The sequence below is a fragment of the Equus caballus genome, chromosome 16, assembly GCF_041296265.1.
Source record: "Equus caballus isolate H_3958 breed thoroughbred chromosome 16, TB-T2T, whole genome shotgun sequence".
Taxonomy (NCBI): domain Eukaryota; kingdom Metazoa; phylum Chordata; class Mammalia; order Perissodactyla; family Equidae; genus Equus; species Equus caballus.
Window position 1 is genome coordinate 19,450,638 of NC_091699.1, and position 21,705 is coordinate 19,472,342.

The 21,705-nt window shown below is 50.8% G+C and overlaps 1 protein-coding gene across 2 annotated transcripts in view; it reads right to left on the reverse strand.

Moving 5' to 3' along the window:
* LMCD1 (LIM and cysteine rich domains 1) overlaps nt 1–21,705 on the reverse strand; it is a 59,710-nt gene that overhangs the window by 6,996 nt on the left and 31,009 nt on the right. For both annotated transcript variants that reach the window (XM_001491739.7, XM_005600408.4), the window contains exons 3-4: nt 16,200–16,455; nt 9,223–9,552 (exon numbers count right to left, since the gene is read on the reverse strand). In XM_001491739.7, the coding sequence (XP_001491789.3) occupies nt 9,223–9,552; nt 16,200–16,455 (586 nt within the window). The remainder of the gene's footprint in view (nt 1–9,222; nt 9,553–16,199; nt 16,456–21,705) is intronic.

A 21,705-nucleotide genomic window follows, 5' to 3' on the forward strand; every position in this document is an offset into this window, starting at 1 on the left:
GTTTGTTGTATGGATTAAATGAGACAATGGAATTAATGGCCTTTCTAAGGGCTCAATAATGATTAGCTAAAATCTCCTTTTATTCCTACCTCCACCTCTCCTTATAGATGAGAAACCTGAGGCTCAGAGGAGTTAAGTCACTTTCCCAAGATGACAAAGACATGTTGAAGGCAGGATTTGCTTTTGATTGGGAGGCCTGGGGTTCAGTTCCATAGCACCCCGAGCGTGTCGACTGGCAGGAGGTGATTCTTCTCATCGTTCTCTGTTTTTCCATCTCTGTTCTCTCGGTCCGTGCTGGCCTGAGAACCGAGTCGCGCGAGTTTCATCCTCCATGGCCACCCGACTGGGCTATACTAAGGCTTGGGCTTGGCGGGCAGCTCCCCTCTCTCCAACCCCACCCGCTCTGAGCCAGTGGCTCTCAGAGTCGAGCCTACCCCAGCATCTCCTGGAGGGCTTGCGAGCAGATCGCTGTATCTCCCCTCAGCCCAGTGCGGATTCAGAAGGTGCGGCCTGGGGCACGGGAATTTGCAAGCTCCCGGGGGATGCTGGGGTAGCCAGGGGACCACTCTTTGAAAATCACTGTCAGAGTGTTTAAAAATGACCTTATATATAAGCTCAGCAAAAATGACCTCATCAGTTCAGTTCAGTTTCAGCAAAAGCCAATTTGAATTCCTGGGATGCTTAAATTCTAGACTATTTTTAAGAAAGCCCAATGTAGTCACTCTCAGGCTACTTCCCCAGGGAAGGAGACAGTGTCGTCAAGAAGTCCTCCGGGACTGTGGTAAAAGGCCCAGAGAACATTTCTCACCAGCATATCCGTTGGTTCTTATTCATACTCCCAACTATCTAAAATCAGAGCTCACGCGAGAGAAGGTTTCCACCACTCGCCACATAACCTAGTTGGCAGACTCTCTTCACCCCAGGGGAGGACGCGTGGCACCGACCTTTCACAGGCAGAACACAGGTGACATTTCTCCCTGTGCCAGTGAAGTTTGCCCCGTCCCTGTTCAAATGGTGAGAGATTCTTAATTAAAAGGGCCTACATGAAAGAGTTTGAATAGGCTGCACTCTGGGCCTTTGAGACCTGTACACATCCGCTTTGGGAAAGAGCAGGACCATTTCAGACTGAGCTGCCTCGAAAGCTGCGACCCTGCGGGGCTGCGGTTTCCTGTCATGCTGAGTGGAAATGATTGTTGGAATTATTGTTGGACATGTATGGTCCTGCCTCAATGACTCACTTCTGTAGGGCAGACTGTGGTGGAGGGACGCTGCAGATTCTCGAGGTGGATCAGAACAGGCAACACAGCCTCCACCGGGCTCTCTTGTATGCACACCTTGGGACACCTGGGAGTCCTGAGGCCTTCGTGTGGAGACGATGCATAGAGATATTAGAAGGGGCCCAAAGAGCCCCTCTGGGTCCAGCCCCAGCTGTTAGTATCTTCCCAGCATCAAGGCCAGACGTGCAAGTGAAGGAGCTTCAGAAGATTCCAGCCCCCAGCCTGCGAGCTGCTCCGAATGGTGCCCCATGCACAGGGACAGAGACAAGCTCTCCGGCTGAGCCCGGCCCAGACTGCCGGTTTGTGAGCCAAGCAGATGTTGCTGTTTTAAGCTGCTGCATCTTGGGGTGGTTGGATGTGCCGCACTAGTTAACGGGAACATCCCACGTGGGCGCGCAGAAGGATTAAGACTTCTGAAATGGAAGTAACCAAGACAGAAAGTGTTTTAGGCAACAGCAGATTAAGGACAGTGGCCAAGGATGACAAGGTCAAAAAACTGTCTCTAAGGATGGAGCCATGTTGGCCTTCAGAGCAGGATCGGCAGATATGGAGCATCCTGTAAACCAGCAATAATCTCTCCACCGGAGTTGCCAGGAGTTCTCTCCCAATCATGCGGTTCTCTTCTGGAAGGCTCTTATCCCAAGGCCTACCTAGTCTAAACCCAGAGAGCCTTATGAAAAGCTCACTATTACAATACAGTAAATATTAACACAAGGGCCTTGAATTTAGGCACTGGGCTCGTTCCAACACAAATACTCAACAATTTATTTATAAACAGCATCTCCCCATTTCCTCTTATGGTGATTATTCACCATTTTTGCTTTACAGCCTCATATATCCTGGAGGTTTTTTTTTTCCTCTTTTCTTTTCTAGCCCAGTGTCATTTCTGGCATTCTTAACCTCCTGTGTTCTGTGCCCCCACACTGTCACCTTCTTGAGGCTCCTTACGATGCAGAAAGGGCAGGCTGGGAGGCAAAGGTTAGGGTCACGGGCTTTGGAATGAGGTCTGTACACAGCTTCATCACTGGTGAGCCCTTGGACCTCTCTGAGCCTCAGTTTCCTCATCTGAAACAAGTGGCAGGCCCAGGCTCATGGGAGATGCTTTACGCATGGTGGTCACTTTTGTTGGCCAACCACTTCGCCTCACATATCTTCTTGGGGCAGGGTGTTGAATATGGGGCTCTCTGCCAAGCGAGGCAAAATAGTAGGCATTTCTAATTGAAACTCCCTCCCTGGGTATCTGCTGAAGGGGGAAGAGGAAGCCAGGAAGCTTCATAAATCCTCCCCATGTAAGAGAGAACATCGGCCTGGGGTGTTCTCGAATCTAGCTTTGACCAGTGTGTGGCAAGGCCTGACTTTCTGCAAAAGGACACCGCCGAGTCGGGAAATGCCGTCTACATGGTCACGTCTGCTGTCACGGCCTCCCACGGCGCCGCGAGCGGGGTGGGGTGGGGGTGGGGGGGCTCTGGCAACGGGAGCTTCTCTTATTTGGAGTCGCTGTGGGGCCTGGGGTGAGGCAGGCCTGAGTTCCAGTTCTGCCTTAACCACTCACCAGCTAACGACCAATGTCCTCAACTCTGTGCTTGCTTGTGTTTTTTGGTCTGTGATCCAGAACAGAAAATACATTTTATGGCCTGATCCAGTCCACAAACACACACATACTCACACACACACCCCTGAGACAAAATTTCCCAGAAAAATATTTACTACCCCTGAAGTACTTTTATTTTCCAATTTTTTAAAATTCTGGTTGTTATTCAATAAATCAATTTACTATCCACTGATAGTTCGGACCTAAAGTTTGAAAGCACTTTTTAGCTTTTCTAAGAACTTCTCTTAATGTCCTAGTCTATAAAAAGGGGAATAATATGCCTTGTGGGATAATTCTTAGGATTAAATAAAATAACAATGTGGGGCCCCTGGCAGAGCCTAGGTAGTCAGTGAGTGGCAGGTGACATCATTGTCATCACCACCATAATCCATTAACCTATAATAGCAAAATAAAATTGGATAAAACCTAAGTGATTTGTAAAAAGCGAAAACTATTTTTTAGGTTCCTCTGGCTCTGGGGTCAGCAAACTGCACCCATGGGCCAGATCCAGCCCGCTGACCGTGTTTGTAAATAAAGCTTTATTGGAACACAGCCACGGTCATCTGTTTAGATACTGTCCATGACTGCGTTCATGCTACAAGGACAGAGGCGAGTAGCTGTGACGGAGACCATACGGCTCACAAAGCCTAAAATATTCACTCTTTTCCTTTTACAGAAAAAGTTTGCCAACCCCTGTTTTAGTCAATGGAATATTATGCAGCCCACTCCAGAAAAAAAAAAAAAAAAAAAGGATGCTTGTGAAGCTTATGTGGCAACATGGAAAAGTATTTATAGCATAAAAAGTGGGACAAAGGGAATTTTCTATGGAAAAACAAGAATCTCCTTCAATATCATTAAAATATCTCCACCATAAAGGAGGAAGGCAGATGTTGAGAAGCCTGGTAACCATGGAGATTTTTCGGGGCTGCTTCTCTGTCCTCCAGCTCTGATGGGCGCGAGGCATGGGGGTGGGGTGGTGGCTTTGAAGCCCCAGAGAGGGGCTGGCAGGAAAGCCAGCCTGCCAAGCCCACAGCCGAACATCTGCTTGGACAAAGATTTGGAAGTCCTTTGCCCACAAATATGTCCCTTGTTGGGGCTGGAGTCAGGCTGAGCCGCCAGCTGCTGTAAGTTTCCATCTGAGAGGCAGACCTCAGCGGAAGGGTGGGGACCCAGGCCTCCAGTCCCTCCTCTGTGCTTTCTTGGGGGGGGTGCGGCAGGGGGTCCACACTGTAATTTGGGACTAAATTAACAAATCTTTACGACTTCAAGGAATGTCCTGACTTCTCTCCATCTATTCCTCCTTCCAGTCACTCTGTTTGGTGCCATGGCTTGGACTGAAAAAGGGGGTGGGGGGTGGCTCCTGGCAGGAGTGATAAATACTAAAGGGTGGAGATTATATTAAATGCTATGTTCTGGCTTTGCTTCCCCTTTCTTCAGTTACAAGTTTGGGGTGTAGGGAAGGGCGGAAATGCCTGGGCAAAATGACATGCCCAGGAAATCTGTAGATTTGATTTCTGAGAAAATACCCAGTAAGCTCTGTAAATGCAGGGAAATGGTTTGGCGGAGCTGTTAACAATCAGAGCATTAAGGTCATTGCCGGCACAGTGCAGGCACCCATGGGTTCCATCCAGGTGGGAGAGCTGGGGAGCAGCAGGCCTGGAGAGCAGACAGGGGGCTTCACCATTCTGGCATGAAATGGTCCAGGTTGCCGGAGGCGGCAGCTCCCTGGCCATGGAAACCTTAGAAGCTCCCAGGACCGACGGGAACCCACAGTGGGTGGGATTGGGGTGGGGTAGGAAGTCCTTCCTTTGCTCTTGGCAGGCAGACAAAAGGCCCCCAGATTCTTCACTGGGCTGGGCCCAAACACTACCGCTCACCCCAGCAAAGGGAAACGCACACGCCCTAGAGCCATACCCGCCCTGCCTGGGCCCCAGCCCAGCACCACTCGGACTCCACATGATGGGGGACGCAGAAGGACCTGGGATGGAACCCCAGCTCCCCCTCTCATCAGCAAGCCGCTTAACCTCTTTGTGCCTCCGGTTCCGCATCTGTGAAATGGGTAATAACAACCCGACCTCTCTCCTTCGGGGCTTCAAGGAGACGAACGAGCCTGCTGTGCAGTAACAGCTCCCTCCCCTCTTCCCTGTTCCCAGCTTGTCTCCCGCCCCACACACACAGTGGGGCAAGTGACGGAGAAAGGAAGCAAAATCCTTAGGTTTGGGGATCGGCCTCACTGATTTAAAGGGCACGCTTCGGCGTGACAGTGGGTGAGCTGGGACCTGGGATTTCTATGCCATAGTGTTTCCTCCTGAAGAGGGATTTCTCTGAAGGCATTTCCCATGGCATCCGCCTCTCCTAACCTCGGTGTAATAATGATGCCTTGAGAGGATGCTCGAAGCTGGGCGCGTGTTCCTTTCTTGGATGTGCCCCGGCTAACTTTAGGTTGCCCTGCACTGTCAGTGGGACCTGGAGCTTGAAAAGCTGGGGGTGGGATACAGATCTTCAAACTTTACTCGGATCTGTGTAACGGGACAGCCCCAGCCACAAGGACGGGTCGGGCTCAGATGGCGCTGTTCCCGCAGTCTGGCTCTCCTGCCACTCTCTGGTTTCACTCAAAACTCAGCCCATGGGTGGGACTTCCACACAGGCAATTTGGAAAAGGCTTTTGGCCATAATGCTCCTCTGGTCTCGAAGGATAACCTCTTCCTCTGAGGACGGTGAGGTGGAGGGCCCGTGGGGGAGGCTCAGCAGCCCGACCCTGGTCTCTGAGGCAGGACGTCGCAGTAACAGGCTCACAGCAGTGCGATGGGGCCAAGTGATCTCACAGGAGAACCGTCCTACAGCGTCGGCTGAGCGCAGCAGAGACAAGTGGGGGCTCATGGCCTCCGACTGCTGGATGCAGCGTGGCCAGGGACAGGGCTGGTGGGGCGTGGGGCAGGGTATAAAGCAGTGTGTTACATTCTGTGCCTGTGCTTCCAGAACTTGCCATGGACCATGCAAGGAATGCGAGAGTGCTGGGTGGCGTTCTCAAAGCTGGACTCCCTCAGCCAGGAGGCCAAATCTAGAAAGTGCCCGTGTTATCATCTCTGGGACCCTCACCATAGACCAAATGGGGGATTCAATTTTGCTGAGCTTATATACGAAATAATTTTTAACACTCTTTAGCAGTGGCTCTCCAAGTGTGGCCCCCAGACCAGCGTCAGCATCAACCTGGGACCCACGAGAAATGCAGATTCTCAGGCCCCACCTGCACCACTAAGTCGGGAGCTCTGGGGCGGGACCCAGCCCTCTGGAGTTGGACCAGACTTGCGGGTGATTTTAGTTTGAGAATCACTGCTTTATCTCTAACTAAAGGCTCAGAGAAGTCCAGCCAGAAAGAAACCCACCCAGTTTCATTCACTCTAATGTTTCCCAAACTTCCGCGGCCAAATGACCCTTTTACGGCATAGGATCGGTTAGCTTTCTGAGGAGTGAGCTTTGGGAAGTAGGAAAGAGCACAGGCTTGGGGGCTGACTGAGGTTGGTTTGAATCCCACAGCCTTTCTTCACGCTGTTCGGTGGTTGGGAGCTTTAAGTCAGACCCTCTGGTACTTAATGCTGTCCTAGGTCCAAAGAAAGCCCTAAACGGTAGCTGCTGACAACAGTAATAATGATCACTATTCAGATGATGAACAGCGATGGTACCAATATGGTTCCAGTATAATATGTTTCACGTGTCCCTCCTTTCATAAGTCCCCGTTTGGATTTGCAGTGTCAGGCTGAGTCCTACGTCTCCTCCCATATCTGGGCTCTCCAGTTGAATGCCCTGACCACTTCTCATCGTCCTCCCCAGGGGACCCAATGTCAGGCTTCGTGTCTGACACTTGGCTCTGGTCTCTGTCCTACGCTGCCCGTTTATGAGAAACAAGAGGAGCACAGGGCGCAGAGTGGCTGGCACCCACATCCACCTAACGTGGCCCCTCATGGGGGTAAGGCAGAGGAGGTCAGGGAGCGTGGCTCACATCCACACCTCACGGCGGGGCTGCTGGGGGCGGGTGGTCCAGGCTATCCAGCTATCTTTACAGGGTTTGCTCCCTGGCTTCAAGGAGACGAAAGGGAGTTAAACAAGAACACTCATGCCTCTTTCTTCCTGGAACAGATAACCAGAAGGGTTTTATAACTCAGCATCACATAGCGGAAAGAGTATCGGATCCAGGTTCTGCCCCTTAGAAACTGTGGGACCTCGGAAAAGTAACCTATTCTCTCTGAATCTCCCATTCCTCACCGGTAAAATGCGGCTGGTGAAATTCACCCCACCAGGCACTGTGTGAATTAAACAAGGACCCCAAAAGAGGGAACGCAGCACTTGGCACAGAGCAGATGCCTAATAAATGTGAACTTGGGATCTCACCATCCTCCTGGGCAAATGGCCATCCAAACTGCCCCCATCTTTCGAGGTTCAATTTAATTCAAACATTCATTTATTCATTCATGCATCACATACTTATTGAACATCTACTGTCTGTATTGATGACAGCAGCTACAGATACAGAGTTGAACAAGACAAGAGCTCACCATCTAGAGGGGGTGACAGACATGAATCCACTTATTACATCTTTAGTTATCACACTGAGATTGCGGTTAGGGTAGGAGGGAGAAGTGTCTTCTCTCGTCAGCCTGGGCCAACCAACATTGGCTGCCTTTGGATTCTTACCTTATTTTCTGACTAGGATTTGCCACTTACTGTCTGGTCTTGTTTAAAGGCTTCCAAAGCGTCACAACTATTTCCTAAAGTGGACTGTAGACAAGGACCTGGGACCTCAGGCTGCTCTGCCCCACTTCCACCCTGAACGAACACGTGGGGCTGAGTCAAGGATAAAATACGTTCTCAGATCAGCACATCTCTTTTGGGAACGGCAACTGGAAATGTCACAAGGACTTAAAGAGGTCTCCCTCCAAGTCGGAATCACATCATGTTTATTCCTCAAGGACAGGTGGCTAATTTGAGGGTGGACAGAGGTCAGGGTTGGGCAGGAGACTAGTTTATAAAACATGGTAACTGGATCTAGTTTCTTTTTAAGTCCCTAGGACAGGTATTCTTCCTGAGAAATGCGTCTCTTCAACATCATCACCAAATTCATGGTAGAGAAAATAAGTTTTGTTCTTTGGTCTCAGTTCTCAGATAAAACAGTGTGAGGTCATAGTTCATTGGATGGCAATCCCAAATGAACACGCCAACGAGATGGGGGTCGGAGATGCAGGACACAGTTTTGGGGACCAAGTTTGAGTCACCGCAGAGAAGAAAGATCCTAGCCCTCTCTCGATGTAGCGACAGCACTGTTTGGGCTGGCATTTCCCCGGGATGTCTGGCTCATGGTGGGGACTGCCAGTCTCTTCCCAGGAAGACAGGTAATTTGCTTAAGGACTCTGTGTATTGAGACCTTTATCTCCAATGTCAAATAGAGGCAACTGAGGCCACCTGGCTGATGGAGGGTTGGGGAGCAAAAGGTAGAGGAGGAGCTGGGGGCCATGAAGCCTGGCAAACAGCAGCGCCACGTGGCATCAGCCTCAGGCGAGTCCTTTCACCTCCTGAGGGGCTGAGCAAGACAAACCCATCCAGGAGGCTCTCCCCTCCCAGATGGCGGCTTCCCTTGTGTTGTCTCAGCCTCCAGTGGCTCAAGCCCGCACAGCGCATCTTCCACGCTCCTACTAGAGGAAACTTTCTCGGAAGCACAGCTTGGATCCCATGATACCTCCCACCGAAAGCCTGCCGCAGCTCCCCCTGCCCTCACAGTAAAGTCCTAAGTCCATGGCACTCTCCAATGTGGGGACAGTGTCCTCTGCTTGTTTGGCTTCTGGGGCGGGGCAGACAGTACAGGCTAATGGATGGGCGGGTGGCACGACTCTCCAGGAAGCTGCCCTGCCGACCTCACCAGCCTTGTGCCCCCTCCCCCGAGCTCACCACACTTTCAGCCCCATGGGACTTGGTTCAATCCTCTGATTCCATTGTGCACTCTGGAACTTGGGGCCTTTTTGGCACATGCTCACCTCTTCAAGGCGGCACAGGCCTCCCTGCAAAGCGTGAAGGCCCAGCTGACCCCAGTTATTCTTCAGAGGCCAGCTTGGGCCTCAGCATCTCCTCCAAGCCCACCCTCTCCCCCAAGCAAGCTTAGACGCCGTTTCTCTAAGCTGCGACGGTTTGGTTGGCTGTGACCTTGTACTATTTTCCATGGGACTGTACCTGGCACAGAGTAAATGAGCACCACATAGCTGCTGGAGGTATGAATGCATGGGAGAATGCATGGACGGGGCTCTGACCAGGCAGCCCCAGCCCTGGGTGGTTTCAGCCAGACCCCGAGATATGGGAGAGACTCACGTATTCTTTGGATGGGTCTGCGATGCTGCCGTTGGCGGTGGGGGCAGCGGTCTCTGTGCCCTCTGGTTTTTCCTGCTGCTTCCCTTCCTCCTTGGGCAGGCCGCCCTGCCCGGGAAGGGCCACCTCTCCCACGCCGAGGGCCTCGCTCTTATATTGCTTGACAAACTCTTCCATCAGTTTCAACTCATTCTCCAAAAGTCCGCGGCAGCGCGAGGGGTCCTGATCGTAGATGGGGAGCTGGCGCATGAGCTGGCGGCGGCGGTAATGGGCGCCCTCGGTGCCTGTCACCGGCTGCTTCTCCTTTGGGATGAGATCCATGTACTGCAGGCCCTAGGAGGGGGAGATAAACCAACCGTGATTCTCAAGCAGAGAGCTGAGAATTGGTGAGCTATGGAATTGGTGAACAATTTCAGCTTCTTCAGGTTTTTGCAGAACCCAAGGGTTCTCCAGGAAGAAATGTTGTGAATTTTGGTCAACACCCAAGAGAGGCCTAAATAAGCTGTCGCTCTCCCCAAGTTGTGGTCACAGATTCATGTTCTTGATGAGAATGGTGTAATTTAAGCAGATGTTCATTTTAGATTTTTGCTGGCTTTGCAACATGGATTTTGTTTCCTTCAAAACAATATTTTTACTTCATTTACCTCATGGCAGTGCTCCTAATTAAAAAAAAAAGTCAATCTAGTTTAAAATTGCTTTTCTTAGAAAAGTATAATTAAAGCATTATGGGCAGAAGGTATTTCATGGTTTATTAATTTAAAAACATGCAAAGGCACCTTCTAATCGAATCGACAAGGTCTCGAGTCAGTAACATTTCCACATCCATATGACCAGTAACCATCTGAATATTAATACATCCATAGATAACTGTTCAATTTGGCTTTTTTTTTTAATGAACAAAAATCTTATACTTGGTTGAGTCCCAGGGATGGGGAGTTTAGGGGGAGACAAAGGTCAAGGCCACACAGCATGAGAAAAAGAGAAAGGCAAATTGTTTATCCTCCACTACTGTTCTCCAGTTCTGCGTCTGACCTTGACCGTGACCCTGACACCCCCACTAGGCTGTCTGATTCCCACTGCTCGGATGGCTGCTGCCATATTTACCTTCTTCGAACCCGCCTGCCCACATCGCATCACTTGGGGCTGGACTCATCTTGAAACTGTGTTAATCAACGTGGAAATCCATACTGCAATTCATAATGAACAGCCCCAATTATTGCCTGATTTTAGGGAGCAGGAGTGAGGAACCTGGGGGGCCTTCTAGGCCAGGGCCTGGTATTTGCTGAGTTTCACAATAAATGAATTCTGGATAAAGAGACTTTTAAGAAACGGAAGAGACAGGTGACCTGGGTTCCTGCGGGACTCAAATTGAGGGGTGGCCGTGGATGTCCCCTTGGTGGCTCTGCCCTGGATCCTGGGGACACCTTCTGGTATGGTGGGCTCGCAGCATACCCTGTCAATCCCTGTTCATCTGCAGGGTCCCTAAGACTTTTCAAGATACTTTCTCAGATCCAGGACATGGCCTGGGAGGTGGACCGAGTCCTGGGGTGTCAGGAAATTTGAGTTTCTAGCCCCAGCCCTGCTGCTGCTCTCTGCATAAGACTGAGAAGGTACCTGACCCTCTGGGCCTCAGTGTCCTATCTGCGAAGTTCAGGGGAGATGCATGGTCGTTAGGGTCTTGAGCTTTGTGAGAAGTCTGTGGCACCCTCACTCGATCCTCACCTCATCTAGGAGAGAGAAGAGTGGCAGCACTCGCCAGAGTCTACAGCCTGGAAAGGGGCCAAGGACGGGATGGCTTCTGGTTGGCCAAAGAGGCCACTATCCTTCACCCAACACTTGGAAGAATGAGAATTCCCAGGGAGCCACACAGCTGACTCCACGTTTGGGAAGGGCCTATCCTGGACTCTGTCTTGGGAAGACCAGTGCGGCTGTGGTGCTTCTCCTGATCAGCAGGAACCTGCAGGTGGGTTCCAGCACAAACATGCCGGACAGGGAGGTCTCCAGAACCTAGTCTGGAACTTTATGGTGCCTAAGAATCACTTGGCGACCTTGTGAAGGAGCTCCGAGGGCCCAGCCCCAGACTCTAAGTTAGGAGTTTGAAAGGCCTAGAGGTGCGCAGTTTTACAGGTCCTGCGGGTGAGTCTGAAGCAGGACATCCGTGAGTCAGGGCCTCTCTGGGGACAGTGGGTGGGGGAAGGGATGTGACCATCAGAGGATCAAGGATGCAGCAACCCAACAGCCAAGAGGCTGGGCCAGGGCACAGGGCCCTAGGGGGATGGGTTAGGGGACAGCTGTGGGGGCAAATACCCACCCCAGCCCTTCTTATTTCTTGCCTGGGGCCGGCCCCGCTCCCAGGATCTAAGAAAGGATTTTGGAGAAGCAGAAACGAGAGCTTTGCTCACTCCGTCAGAATGGACATCCAGACCTGGCCAACATGTCACTCACTCCGAGTGTTGAAGCAGCCCCAGTGGCATGGCTGATTCAGCTCCTGGGAGAGTCACCTCTTCTTCTGTGAAGGGTGCTGACTCCCCCAGGTTGAGTGGTTTATGCAATGGCAGGAATAGCTGACACTTACGTGGTGCTTATTATGTTCCAGGCACTCTTCCCAGTGCTTGACGTTCATTAACCCATTTAATTCTCACAACACCCCTAAGGGGAAGGTACTAATATTACCCCTTGGGAAACTGGGGCACAGAGAAGTTAAGTAACCTCCTGAAGGTCACACAGCTAGTATGTGGTAGAGAAAGCTTTGAACTCAGCAGCTTGGGTCTCAACCCCTTCTATACTACCTCTCTGGAAGATGGATGATTTGCAAAGAGACAAAAATGTCCCAGCATCTCTGGGAGAGTTTCCTTTTGTCATCATTTCAGGGTGAGGGGGCTGTGTAAGTATTGCCTGGCGCCAGGATTCCCCAGTCCCTGGATACGTCTGTGGTTCTGGCCTTCAAGGACCTGTACCGCTCCCTGATCAGCTTTACAAATACACGCCGTGGCACAAGTCCTAGATCGGGGGCCTTGCCAGCCAGCTGACTGTTGATCCCTGTGTGCACAGTGTCCTTTCACGGCTCTGTCCTGGCTGTGGGTGTCTGTGGCCTGCAGAGAACTGGATTCCTGGCTGGGGCCCTGCAGACAGGGAGTTTTCCTTCCCAGGGACCCAGTGTTCTTGCTGCGGCTCAAAGCCCAAGCTGGGTGCCGGCTCTGCCTTTGCATTTTCGAGGCCACAGCATCCAGCTGCCACTGATGTGTGTTTTGTGATGGCTGGCCTTGCCTGGCTGGCCTGAGACTCCTGCCACCACTCCCTAGCCACACATCTGTGGCAGACATTACTAGTCAACCCTGATGGTCTCAGAATCCATCTCCACATAGCCCTTCAGACAGTCACTATCGATTGGCATGGACTTGGGAAGGGGATGATGGGGAGACAGGGTTGGGTCCGCTGTCTGTGCTGCTAGGAGCCTGTCAGAGAATCTCCCAGATCTCTCTCCAGGAAGCTGACTAAGGTCATGTTCCCAAAGCCTTTAGCAAGAGGCCTTTGCTCAGACCAGCTGAAACGATAGGTTTAGGTTTTAATTTTTCCATGAGGACCTTTCTGAGGCATTTGGTGCTTTGCTGTGTGGCTGGGACATCTTGGGGGAAGGGGTTCCTGGAATCGGGTTTTATCAGGAGGGGGATCAGAAGTGCAGAGAAAAAAGTGGAAGGGAAAGGTGCTCGATTTCCAGGGTTGGGCAGTAGAACTCAGAGAGACTCTGGAATCAGGAGACCCAATCCTGATTCTGCTCTTTCTGAGTCTTCTCCAGCCACCAGACAAGGACAGCAAACGGGCTTCATCTTACATATCAATCCTGGTCAAGGGTGGCCACCTGGAGCGCTGTGTTGGGAAGGATTCAGCGGCCCGATGAGGCTCAAGGGGACAGCACTGACTGGTCAGCACTGTCCGCCACAGGTGCGGGAACAGAGGTGAGGCACAAGTGAGTGCCACCTACGTAGGCTTCTCAAAGACCTGTTTGCTTCCGTGTAAGATGGGGCTGTACGGCCTTCAGCACATAGGGAGGGGCGGAGTGTTGCTGAGATACAAATGCAAAATGCTCAACGGAGCCTGGTTCCCTTCGTCTCCTTCTTGCCTCCCCCCAAATCCTGGCTAGCTCTCAAAGACCTGCTCAAGCGCATCCCTATTTTTGGAAGCCGTCCCTAAAAATGCTAACCCAAGACACCTGCTTCTTCCTCCCTTTACTCCCACCTGCCCGGTTTCCCTGGCCTGGCTTGGTAGAGAAGGGCCTGAGTTCATGACCAGGCTCTGCCATTTAAATCAGCTGTGGGACATCTGGCTCACAGCATCGCCTCTCTGAGCCTCAATTTCCCTCTCTGTAGATGGGGGTAATAGGAGTATGTCCCTAACAGTGTTGGAAAACCAGATGACATCGTGCATGGAGAGCACTTAGCAGAGTGCCTGGCACATAGTTAGTACTCAATAAACATTAGCAATTCGGGTTATCGTGACCAGTCTTTAAAGGCTTAAGAATTTCTCTGGCTTACATTCTGGTTGGGAATGATGACAGATAGCAAGATTCAGTCCCATTTCCAAAATACAATCAGTCCTGATCAGTTAGTAATTAAAAGAAAAAGTCAGGAAGGTGAGTAGCAAGGGCGAGCTGTTGGATCTCAGGATGGTGACTTGCTCGGGCAGGCCAGACGCAGGGCAGACAGAGGGGCCTTTATACCGTGCGGTTTTATGAGGCAGCATTAATCACGGCCTGACGATGCCTCCCTCTGATTAGTCTGGGGCTGAAGCGTTTGGGGTTTTCACCAGCCAGGTCCCAACGCCCACAGCTGGCCTTTTTTACGAGCTGCTTGCTTTAGTTTCCACTGACATCTTGGAGACCCAGTTGATGGCTTCCCCAGACCTGGGCGCTGGAGACAGACCCGCGCTCGGAGCCACCCAGCACGTCCCGGCACTGCTGTTGTTCAATGCCACCCTCTGCGGCCGGGATCGGCCCCTGCCTCGCCCCTCCAACCGGCGAAGGCCAATGAACCATTCTGCGTTTCCTGACACGTGAAATAATTCCTACCTCACAGGGCGGCTGAGCTCAGGAATGCCGAAGGCTTCTTTGAAAATACGCTTTTCAAAAAGTACAGCTTACAAACAAAGCTTTGCCTCTCTTCACTTTCTCTAGAAGGGATTTTCCCGTTCTTAGGCTACGGCTTAGAACTGTGCTGCTCAAACTCCCTGTGGGGAAGGACCAAGGTTTGGTTGGTTGGGTTTTCCCCCTCTGGCAGAAGCATCTGTGGGCTCACTACATGTGAAAAGAACACAGCTCATGCCACAGACTTCCACCTGAGTCTGACTGCCGTGGAACTCTGTTCAATGGGGGAGTGCTCTGATCGCACGCTTGCATGACAATCGCTGCAAAACCGTCCCAACATTTATTCTCAGTTTCTGCACCTCTCATTGTGGACCAGTCACAAGGATTTTGCGGAGCGGCGCCAGTCCACAAACCACACATGGAGTGTCCCTGGCCTGGAGGGTGATGTAGCACAAATACTCATCAGGCCGACGGCGGGCCCTGCACAGCGTGAGGTGCTGGAGAGGGCGGTGCCCAGGATGGGCATGGCACCCACCCTCGCAGGCCTCCCTTCACTCCAGCGTGGGAGAGAGATGACAACTAAGCAAAGACACACAAGACAGGTGCAGCTTGAGATAAGCTTCTAAAGAAACAAGGGAGAACTGAGAGAGAGAGGATAATGTACCAAGAGGATGGTGGCATCCACCGCAGGTGGGGCAGTTAGAGAATTGCCTGTCAGAAGGACCCAGCCACAAAAAGAGCAGGCAAAAAACACGTCATGTAAAGGGAACAGCAAGTGCAGAGTCCCTGAGAAGGGCAAGAGCTTAGTGTGTTCCCGAGCAGGAAGGAGGAAGGTCAGTGCGCCATAAGGTGCTGAGTGAGGGGGCGCAGTGGGAGCCGTGGGAGGAGCCTGTGGGGACAGGACCACGCAGGACTCCAACAGCTCCCCTTTTCTCCCAGGAGGGATGAATGAGATGCCAGGCTTGCATCTCTAAAATTGTGGGGCTTCTTTTCTCTCATTGACCTGTAGAAGTCAGCTAGGCCCTTGCTGCTCCAGGTGTGGCTGGGGGCCCGCAGCATAGGCATCACCTGGGAGCTTGTCAGGAGTGCAGAATCTCAGGACCGGCCTAAGCCCCCTGGATGCACTTCTGCAAACTCTCCAGATGACCTGCATGCCGGCTGAAATTTGAGGAACACTGGTCTGTTCCACTGGGTGTTGGAGGTGGCTGCATGTGGCATGACCTGGAGAGTCATTTAAATACTCATGTAAATGAGCTGGTAATTCTGATCCCACAATCCAGACCTTCTGATTTAATCGTCTGGGGGAGGCCTGTGCATGGGGACTTCTTATGGGTCCTTGTAAGTGGGCAGGCAGCGTGGGACCTTGTGCAAGTCCCTTGTTCTCCCTGGGCCTTGTTGTTCTCTGGGTGCCTCTTCCCCAGAGTTGTGTAAAGCCAGTTTGGTTCCCCCTTCTAAGCCCAAGAAGCTTCAGCTGTTGAATCGAAGGCTGTTTCTCTGCTCTTCCATGGGCTCGGGAAGAGCACATCCCAGGCCACTTTGAGGGAAAATGAACATCTTACAGATGAAGATAAGCACTCTGAGAGTCCTGAATGATAAACCATCCTCTGCTCAGAAGTGGGGAGCCCAAAAAGCACCATGGACAGCCCCGTACTAGAGCTGGAAAGGCCCTCAGAATTCATATCAACACCTCTACCCACTTCATAGATGAGGACAACTGAGGCCCACTCAGTGTTCACTTCAAGATGACATAGGCTACAGCAGGTTCCAAACCATAGCCATTCCCACCATTTGTGTAACCCTGCCCTCTTCTTACCTTGTCTTTGAAATTCAGGAACTTGTGGCATGGCTAATATTTACAAGGGTAGGAAAACAACCGCTTGGTTGGAGGAAGCCGTCTTACCAGTTTCTGGGTGACTCCAGGGGGAGCCCACTCGTAGGTGATGGTGTCAAAGGTGGGATCTTTCCCCGTGGCAATGGGATTAGTCATGATCATCCGATTCCTCTTGTAAATCCGGATGCCGTCCCCGCCTTTCACCCGGGCCGTGAGGGTGGAGTACTTTGAGTCCATCAGCAAGCGGCCAATTTTCCGATCGTCTTCCAGGTCGGAGCTCAGGCAGTGGTCCTCTTGGCTGCATTTGCATGACTTGCATATTTTCCTGGGGGGGACAGGGGATCAGGACAAATGAGATGCAGAAAAGAGAGGCAGAGGCTCCCGCTGGCAGCATCTACCTTTTTGAAAACAGACTCAAAGTTTGACTTTAGTAGCTTGAAACATTAGCGGCAGACAAATGGTAACCTCAGACCAAAAGGCCTTTGCGACTGGGAGCTGCATCTGGAAGGCTCCAGTCTTTCCATCAGTCTGTCTGTCTGTCTGTAGGGAACGTGGGATACGCCTTTTGCTGGTAAAGAGAGCAATACATCTTTCCTCATGGTGGTTGTGGTGACAAAGACCTGGCTGAACACGGCCCACAACTTGCTGCTGTAAATAAAGTTTTATTGGAACACAGCCATGCCCATTCATTTACATATTGTCCGTGGCTGCTTTTGGGCTACAATGGCAGACTTGAGGAATTGCAACAGAGACCATGTGGCCTGCAAAATCTAAAATATCCACTATCTGGCCCTTTACAAAAAAAGTGTGCTGACCCCTGTCTAAAGAATTATTGAAATTGTCTCCCAAGATTTATGAGTCTTGGAGCTTCTGCAACTTTTAAACTCTTTAGCACTCATACTTAAGTTAGAATACAGCTGGAAATTGTATTCAAGAAACTGGTGGACAGGACCCAGGGGGAAGGTAATAAGCTTAGAAAAGTCCCGGGGCTGGAGAGATCGATGTTCACTGGCAAGCCATTCTTGTGAGGCCGGGAGAAGGAACAGCATCCTGGGGAAGCTTCAAATTCACTTGAAAGCCTGACACTTCTCTCTGACAATTAAAAACAAGAGTGTTTGGCTGCTTAGCATCATGTTGTTAAGGTTTAGAAATCCAGAGAGTTCCATGGTGGGAGAGGAAAATTGTGCTCCTCCCTTCTGGCTTGTCACTGTAAGCGTGCTGTGTCTCAGATGCTCTAACGTGTGCATGCAGTTTAAGAGCTTGTTAAGTAAAGTGAGCAATGTCAGGACCTACCGGGGGGACGGGGCAGGCCTATGCAGGGAGATGGCACAGCTGTTGTCTGAGAGCTCCATAGCCAGGCAAGCCCGAAGGAACCCTACTTTCTCCTCTAAACTCAGGAGGTTGACACATTTAATCATATAGCACAAATATTGATTTGGGGGCTAGCAGGGGCATGCCTTGATGGTCTACGTTAGTGGTTCCCCACCAATCCTGGCTCCCAGGGGGCATCTGCCAACATCTGGAGACTCTTTGGATTGTCACAATGGGGGGCTACCAGCTTCTATAAGCTAGAAGTCAGGGATGCCACTAAACATCCTACAATACACAGGATAGCCCCCTCCACAACAAAGAATTAGTCGGTCCAAAATGTCAATAGTGCTGAGACTGAGAAACCCTTGTATAATATGAAGAGAAGGAGGCCCCATCGTAACCTTCAAGGAGCCTACAGATGGGATGGGAGAGGGAGAGAGACTCAGATGGAAACTCTGACATAAAGTAGACTAGGTTGGGGCACAGGGGAGTTGTATATGCTCTGGGGTCGTTCTGCTGGCCCGGCCCAGTTCCTCCAGGATGTAAGCATGTGGCGTGTGGCAAAAGGCTTGGTGGCGCTGAGTTTGGAACACAGTGGGTTACAGAAGGTCAGACACATTCCTTCAGGGCAAGGCTGCTGCTTGTTTTTGTGCACTGATGTGCAGCGTGACTTTGAGGGGAGGAGAAGGCAGCATCTCCACCGTGATTTAAGGAGGCACTCGCAGTCCAAGTTTACATTCAGTGGGCTGCAATTTGAGAAAGCTCAAAATAGACAATCTCAGGGAAATTCCAGCACTACAAAAGAGAATACGGCCCTAAAGTGATGTGAGGCAAAAACAAGAAGTCTTTTCGTTCTCATACGAAGGGGTTGCTTGCTTTGCAAAATCGGGGCATTTTGTTCATGATCGATAATATTCTCTTGCCTCTCCCTTTTACCAGCCGGGCATGGAGGAGACTACTTCCTAAGAAGAGAGGTGATAGCTCCAATGTGGGGAATGACAGCAGCAGAGCAGGAAGCAGAAGGAGGAGGAAGAGGGGGGAAGTGAAGGAAAGCCCGGTGTCCATTCAGATCCTCTGACCTCGCCAATAGCTTCCACACACGGAGCCGGGTGAAGAAGCTGCCCTTTGCTTTTTTGGCTGATGTAGACGCTCAGGATGCTATCAGAGATGTTGGGAATGCAAAACACTTTGAAATGGAAAATGTTGACAATTATGAGATGTTCTTTGAGATTGTGTCAACATTACTTCTCCTTTTATGTTGCCAGGCACATTGCTGGGACTTCCTAGATAAGGAAGACACCCCTCGAGCCCCCTCTGCTCTTTCCAGGCACCCACACTGTAGGGGACACAGACACACTAGAAAGGTCCTCACTGGTTAAAATGGCCATTTCTGCCATCTGTCGTAGGCAACCCAGAACTGCGGAAGAGGCACAGCCTTGGCATCTAATGCCAGCCTGCACACTAGCCCACCACAGGCCCAAGGTCAAGTTTCTTATCTGTAAAACGAGAGGTTGTTCTACATCAGGGGACAGCAAACTATGGCCCGTGGGTCAAATCTGGCCCATCACCTATTTCTGTATGGCCCATGAAAGACTAAGAATAGTCCTTACATTTTTAAACGGTTGAAAAAAATTCAAAAGAAGATTACTATCTTGTGACACGTGAAAATGATGTGAAATTCAAATTTCAGTGTCCTTAAATAAAGTTTTATTGAAACACAATGACGTTCATTCATTTACATATTGTCTATGGATGCTTTCATGCTATAAGGGCCAAGTTGAATAGGGGTGACAGAGATCACCTGGTCTGCAAAACCTAAAATGATTACTATCCGGCCCTTTACAGAAAGCGTGCTGATCCCTGGTCTAGGTGATGAGATTTCAAACCTCGCTGGTAAACTTGGATATGCCCTGCCCCGGCTCCAGGTGGTCAGATTCACTGGGCTGGCGTGGGATCTGGGCATGGGCACTCGTGATCACGTACCAGAGGTGATTCTGACACACACCAAGGTGCGAGAGTCGCCACTCGGTCCCTTTCAAGAATTTAAGCCCCTCGGGCTGACCTCTCTAGATCGTCCCTTGAAAAGCACAGGAAGCCCAGCTCTTACAGCAGAGTTATCTGTCCCCTGCCCCAGAGAGAAGAGGCAGAGGTAAAAGGGCGGTTCCCGGGGCAGTTGCTGAAGCTGGCGTGGAGACAGGCCCTGATCAGAAGGGGTGCTGCCCGAGGAGGGTGGGAGGAGGGATCAAGAGCCAGCCTGGAAGAAGGTAAACTTTTGTAATTTAAGAGCCAGGCGTCTCTCTTCCGTTTTTGTACGATGTCCCCTGCTCTCCTCAAATCAAGGTTTTTTTCTCTACTCACTGAAGTCACTGTACATTTAAAAAAGAAAGCTATTAGAAGAAGAAGAAGAAAATCTCCGCAGGCAAGGAAGAGACCTTGCGCTGGGCTCTCTTGAAAAGCCTGGAGGCCTGGAGGCATGTTTTCCTCTGCCCTGAGTGGCAATTCAGCATCCTGCGAAGTTGGCCAGGTGGGCAGGGAGCCCAAGAGGGCGATGTGGAAAGCAGGATGCTGAGGCTGCTGGGCGAACTTCCTCCTTATGTTTTCATGATATTTTGTTCCGAAAGTCTGCTCTTGTCTTCACTCTGTACCCTCCTCTCTAAGCACTCCTACTTCTGTGCTACTAATACTAAGCCCAATCTAATTCGACAACCATGGGGATCATTAATGCGATTACAGACAATTTGCCTGAAACTATGGAATTAACTGTAAAGCCGGACGGGGATCCTAGAGCACTTCAGCTCCAACGCTCCCATTTTTCAGATGGGAAATCTGAGGCTTCGAGAAGGGAAATGTCTTGTTCAAGCAGAGTCAGCATGTGAATTCTGTCCTGTGCTTATTAGTCGAGGGACTTTCCCACTAAACCAGGCTGGCTGCCACTTTGATCATTTAAATATCTTTCAAACTATTGAGATTGTGAGAACTGGAACATAAAAATGGCTTGACAAGGTTTCCCCTCTAAGGTTCTGGGATCTTCCTGCCCCAAGAGGGCTTGAATTTAGGTCCCTGTTAAGGTTGCTCAAACCAAAGATGACACTTGATATCCAGGACCTACAAGCCTAGTTCTCAAGGATAAATTCACTTGATGTTCAAATCATTTGCAGGATGATGAGGAAATGCAGGAATTAAAACTAAGGCTGAAAGACTTCTGCTTCCAGCCATGAGAAACAGGGTCCACAACTGCTCTCCTGCCATAGACAACTAGAAAACCAGACAAAGTATATTAAACGATCATTTTCAGGTGTCAGACAACAGGCAACGAGGGACTGTGGCCCTTAAGAGAAGGGAAATATTATTGAGCTGACTTGGTGTGTGCATTTCCGGAACCTTATCCCCCTGCCCTAAGAACTCTGAAAGGAGGTGACCCAGATGGCTTCAGAGAGCTGAGGAGTCAACATTGTTCTACGACACCCTGATGGCAGATTCAGGACCACTGGGGTGAAACGATATGGAAGCTGACTCTTCAAGGCCAGAAAGAGCTCAAGTGCTCAAAATAGATGGGTGGGGAGTTCCGCCTTCTGGGAGTGTTTTAGCTGTGGGAGGAATTCGTGGGAGGAACAGGGGATGGGAGCCGGGACTAGATGACCTTGAAGGTCCCTTGCATCGAGAAGACCACATAAGCTCCTGAGGTGAGGACTGCCAGAGAATGGAGGCAAGGAACAGTCCTGTGCTCTGAAAGCTCAGGGCCTGCAGTGCTGCAGACCAGTAGCGAGCATGGGCTGGGGTTTCACGCAGCCCCGAGTTTGAACTCTGCCATTTAGCAGCACTCCCCGTTGCTCACTCTCAGTTTCCTGATCGACAAAATGGAGATATGAATACCTACTGCTTAGGGTTATTTCACCATTTAAATAGAAAAGATTTAGCTCAGCTCAATAAATATTTTTGTAATGGCCATCTCACAATGGAAGCCGACATCTCTGAGACGAACACCTCCCAAATTTTGTTCCCCCGCTGAGTGCCCAAGGCAACCCTCTGGCAGTGAAGACAAAAGCTCCTTCTTTGCTGTTGTGCCTTACAGAGCCTCTCTCTCCTCGGGCAGCAGGGATGTCACACAGGCTGCGCCCCGCACAACTCCAGGGGGTGCCATCCACATAGATGCTGATGTGAACAGTGCCTGGGAGACGTGCCGTGTGGCAGCCCCACCTCTTGTTTCCAGAGTCCTCAATGAAAAGAAGAAAGAAAAGCTCTGCATAGCCAAGTCCAGCTGGAG